The sequence below is a fragment of the Chenopodium album genome, chromosome 24, assembly GCF_948465745.1.
Source record: "Chenopodium album chromosome 24, dcCheAlbu1.1, whole genome shotgun sequence".
Taxonomy (NCBI): domain Eukaryota; kingdom Viridiplantae; phylum Streptophyta; class Magnoliopsida; order Caryophyllales; family Amaranthaceae; genus Chenopodium; species Chenopodium album.
The window spans coordinates 9,368,722-9,373,847 of record NC_137857.1 but is presented as its reverse complement, the minus strand read 5'-3'; the positions used below and the strand labels follow the sequence as shown (position 1 = coordinate 9,373,847).

The 5,126-nt window shown below is 45.5% G+C and overlaps 1 protein-coding gene across 1 annotated transcript; it reads left to right on the top strand.

Annotated features, from left to right (window-relative positions):
- The first annotated feature begins 2,205 nt into the window (after window positions 1-2,205).
- On the top strand, window positions 2,206-3,609 carry LOC145610526 (uncharacterized). Its single transcript, XM_081665848.1, has one exon. The coding sequence runs from the start codon at window positions 2,206-2,208 to the stop codon at window positions 3,607-3,609; it is 1,404 nt and encodes a 467-aa protein (XP_081521974.1).
- The last annotated feature ends 1,517 nt before the right edge of the window (window positions 3,610-5,126 follow it).

Below are 5,126 nucleotides of genomic sequence, written 5' to 3'. Positions count from 1 at the left end.
ATCAGCTACATTAAGACCTTTTATTAAGCCTTTATCCTCCGAGATTAGAGCTTGTATTGTGCTCTCTATTATGTGTTGGTTCATTAACCACACTCCATTCTGTTATAATTAATCATGATTAAAATTTAATATACATTATTCTTAAGTAATTTATGGCAGAGAGAACATATGCAACAATTGTAAAAACATATCAGATCAATGTACTGTACGGGATAATACCGACAACCTAGCTCTTTGGCCGTTAAATGGCTTAAATGTTACTAATTAGCCAGCAATTAGCAAACCAGCTTAACATCCACAATGGCCAGTTTCTCGGCCACGTGGAGAGCATCTTAAAACCACGCAGGCACCTGCCACCTATAAGGTCGGTGCGCCACCTATAAGGTCGGTGTGCCACCTATAAGGATTGATGGCACATGCTTGGTTATTCCCCTATATATATCCAGGCACATTTTCATAATTAAGGTACAATCTCTCTCTCTCTCTACACCCTTTCTCTTTCTTCATATTCTCTTCCTCAGATCACTAACTTTAGCATCGGAGCGGTTATTCCCGGATAACCCCCCGGGCTAGATCATTTGTGCTGATTGTGCAGGTATCAAATTGGACGGTAAACCTTTACTCAACCCCAAGACATCACGGTATCGGAGCTCACCCGGAACAATTGGCGCTAGAAGGAGGGGTCTAGTAATAACTTCTATCGTCCAAAAAAGACCTCCCATAGTCATGGAAGGAAATAATGAAACTACACCCATCCCAGAATCAGAAAACCGGAATTATGATAGCGGCATCCTAGCTACTAACACCAACAAGGCCGTAAACACCATACCAGAGATAACGATGGAGGACGAGACCCACCTTCTTCATAAAGACACTGTAAACGTACCGCTAACACCGGAAAGAACTCAGGCACCAATCCCGGATCCTTTGGGAGAGTTCACTCCAGAAGAGTTAGAGATAACGGCTAAAGTCATACAAGCAATGTCCCGGAAAAGGAAAGAGGCCGAGATTGCGGCCACGAAGGAACCTCAGAGAAGGCCGACACCACCCGTAATCATCAACCTCAAAGATCAGTTCAATCAGGCCGGGCAGCAACCTCAGCCGCGACCGCCACCACAGGAGATGGTGATACCCTCTGAGCGACAGGTCACACGAACCATGCAGAGGGGGGAATCAGTATCATACCGACAGGAGGCCAGTAGTGGGCCGCCAAGGCATCTAGCCAGAGCTATCATCCGACCAAGGACATCTCCCTTTACGCAAGAGGTCCTCGATCAGCAAATGGAAAAAATAAAAATGCCGGCATGCACATATGACGGCAAGGGTGATCCAAAGAGGTACATTGCGGCATTTGAAAGACATATACTGTTGTACACTGACACTGATGCCGTGTGGTGCAAAGTTTTTCCCACAACACTGGTCGGGGCTGCTTCAGACTGGTTCACCAATCTCCCACCCGGATCCATCGACTGTTTCGAGACTCTTGTCGAGTTGTTCACAAGCCAATATATAAGCAACAGTGCAAGACAGAGAACCTCAGGGGAACTTATGTCTATCAGGCAAAGGAAGGACGAATCATTGAGAGATTTCGTCCGACGTTTTAATAATGAAGCCAATACTATACCAAAATTACAGCAGGAGATAGCCGTCATGGCTTTAATGAGTGGTTTAGCCGACAGTGATTTCAAGAGGTACATGGCACGGAAATCCTTTCCCAACCTTGGGATAACATTTAACAAAGCTCATGAATACATCAAGAGCGAAGAGCTTCTGAAGGCGGGCAACCATGTAACCTCGGCAAAACCATCTCGGCGACAAAATGCTTACGTGTCAGCAGAAGCCCTGGTAGAAGGGATTAGAAGACAAAATCCGCAAAAGGCAAATAGACCTACCAGAGGTCAGGGACGGTACAATAATTATACTCAACTGAACACACCAAGGGCCGCTATTTACTCAATAAACCAGCACAAGGAAGAGTGGAATCGGCCAGCGCCAATGATAACGAAGGGCCGAGATGTAAAGAAGCACTGCATGTTCCACAAGGATGTCGGCCACTACACTGAGGAGTGTATCCAGTTGAAAGAAAACATTGAAGACCTTATTAGAAAGGGGCACCTTTCCCAATACCGATCTCAAGCAGGAACAAGCCGACAGCCTGCACCATCAGCCTGACAGACAGAATATCGGAAACAAGGAGACCCGTCAATGCAAGATGATACCTACCGTCCGAGTCATGCTGATGTTTACCGGCAAGGTACTGCGCCTCCCGAACGTAAAATTACCATAGAGGTGATTACCGGAGGGCCTGTGCATGGGGGTTCTGTTAGCTGCGCAAAGAAAAGTCTGTCGGAGTACAAACACATGGTAAACGCTTTGGGGGTGGATGAACGACCTCGGCCAACGACGATGCCTTGTGTATCATTCTCTGAGGACGATGCAAAGGGTATAGTTTTTCCCCATGACGACCCGTTAGTATTGATATTAGCAATCAATGGGTGCGACGTCAAGCGCGCGTTAGTAGATGGGGGCAGCTCAGCAAACATTTTGTTCGCAAGAGTGTTTGATGCCATGATGATAGGTCGAAAATACCTAACGCCGGTGTCATACCCTGTTATCGGTTTTAATGGTTCAACGGTCAGACCTAAAGGTAGTATAAACTTTCAGGTCAGAATTGGGGAAGGAACAATGGCGCGGGACGTGATGACTGAGTTCCTGATTTTAGACGTGCCGTCAGCATACAATGTCATTGTTGGTAGGCCACTAATTCATGACGTACAGGCGGTCGTATCGACATATCACCTGACAATGGTGTATATTTCTAATGTCGGCAAAACAGAGCGCGTCAGAGGGAGCCAGACGACGGCAAGAGAGTGTTACGTGTCGGCATTGAAGCATCCTTGTCGGCAGGCTCCAACGAATCAGCATAGTCAAAAGAGGGAGCGATCTTCGCTTACCCAAGATTTGGCAATGACGAACTTTGATACTAGGCCCATAACTGTCCCAAGACCGCTGTCGGGAGGAGAAACTATTGATGTCGAATTGCAACCAGGGGTCGCAAGTCGTACAGTGAAGATCGGATCCGATATGGACACTGACATGCAATGCCATTTGATTGAACTCCTAAGAGAGAATGCGGACGTTTTCGCCTTCTCAGCCGACGAAATGCCGGGGATTCACCCCGATGTAATGGTTCACAAATTGAATGTTGACAGGCGAGCTTGGCCGGTACGGCAGAAGAAGAGGAATTTCTCCACGGAAAAAATTGAAGCAATTCAAGCAGAAGTTAACAAACTACTAGCGGCAGGTTTCATAAAGCCGTGCACATACCCAGAGTGGTTGGCCAATGTCGTAATGGTCAGAAAGCCGTCAGGAAAATGGAGAATGTGCGTCGACTTTACATATTTAAACAAGGCCTGTCCAAAAGACTGTTATCCGCTGCTGAGAATAGATCGCCTGGTTGACTCCACGTCAGGCCATGCACTCTTGAGTTTTATGGATGCTTTTTCTGGATATCATCAAGTCAGCCTCTATCAACCAGATCGAAACAAAGCGGCATTCATTACGGACGCCGGAGTTTATTGTTATAAGGCCATGCCTTTTGGGTTGTGAAATGCGGGTGCAACATACCAAAAACTGGTAGACAAAGTTTTCGCAGACCAAAAAGGAAGAAATGTCGAAGTCTATGTAGACGATTCCATTGTAAAAAGCCGTCTGGCTAAAGATCATATTGAAGACTTAAGGGAGACCTTCGATACTCTTCGACGGTATCGAATGAAGTTAAATCCTGAGAAGTGTGTGTTTGGAGTTAAATCCGGAAAATTCTTGGGCTTCATGGTTAGCGAAAGGGGAATAGACGCTAATCCCGATAAAATTGAAGCTATCCTCAGCCTTCCGCAACCGAAATCCATTAAAGACATACAAAAGTTAACGGGCCGAATGGCGGCGTTAACAAGATTCATCAACAAATCGGCTGACAAGGCACTGCCATTTTTTGTTGTTCTCCGCCAGAACAAAACCTTTTTTTGGGGAAAGCAGGTCAAAGCATTGGAAGCAGTTAAGAACCATCTACGATCATTACCTACAATAGCAAGACCAGAAATGGGGGAAACGCTACAAATTTACATTTCGGCGTCTCTAAAAACAGTAGCGGCAGTGCTGTTAGTAGAACGCAAGAAAATACAGATGCCGATATATTTTGTAAGCCATGTGTTAAATGCTGCGGAACGACGGTACCCTCTGGTAGAAAAAACCGCATATGCAGTAGTAATAGCAGCAAGAAAACTGCGACCATACTTTGATGCGCATGCCATTGAGATCTTAACCAATCAACCGTTAGAAAAATCTCTTCAAAAGATGGAAACCTCTGGTCGTCTACTGAAATGGGCAATTGAGTTGTCGGAATATGTGCTGATTTATAAGCCAAGGGTGTCAATCAAGGCCCAGGCCTTATCCGATTTCATAGTCGAAACTTCTTATACTGAAGAGGAGGATGAAGTCGGCATATGGAAAGTGTCAGTTGACGGCTCCTCAGCCGCAACAGGATCCGGGGCCGGTATTATCATGACTTCCCCGCAAGGAGATATATTCGAATACGCAATAAGGTTCAAGTTTAAGGCCTCCAATAATGAGGCCGAATACGAAGCGGCACTGGCAGGGGTCCAATTATGCATAGCGGCAGAAGCAAGGAAAGTAGAACTATCCACAGATTCACAGTTAGTAGCAAGTCACTTCAGTGGGGGGTACGAAGAACGTGAGGCGACGATTATAGCCTATCTAGAAAAACTCAGAAATGTAACAACAACACTTGATCACTTTGTAATCAACCTAATACCCCGCGGACAAAACACTCAAGCAGACGCATTGGCAAAGTTGGCAAGTTCTAGCTTTAACGACTTAGAACGTACAGTAATGGTCGAGGTCCTGGAACAAAAAAGTATAGATGAAAAGATACAGAAGGGAATAAAAACGACGCAAAAAAGATCAAAAAAGATAGTGTCTGGTTCGTTATGTTTCGGGGCATGTTATACAAGAGAGGTTTCTCGCTGCCATTACGTAGATGTTTAACGGCATATGAATCAGCAAGATTAATAGAAGAAATACACGAGGGTGATTGCGGCAATCACTCA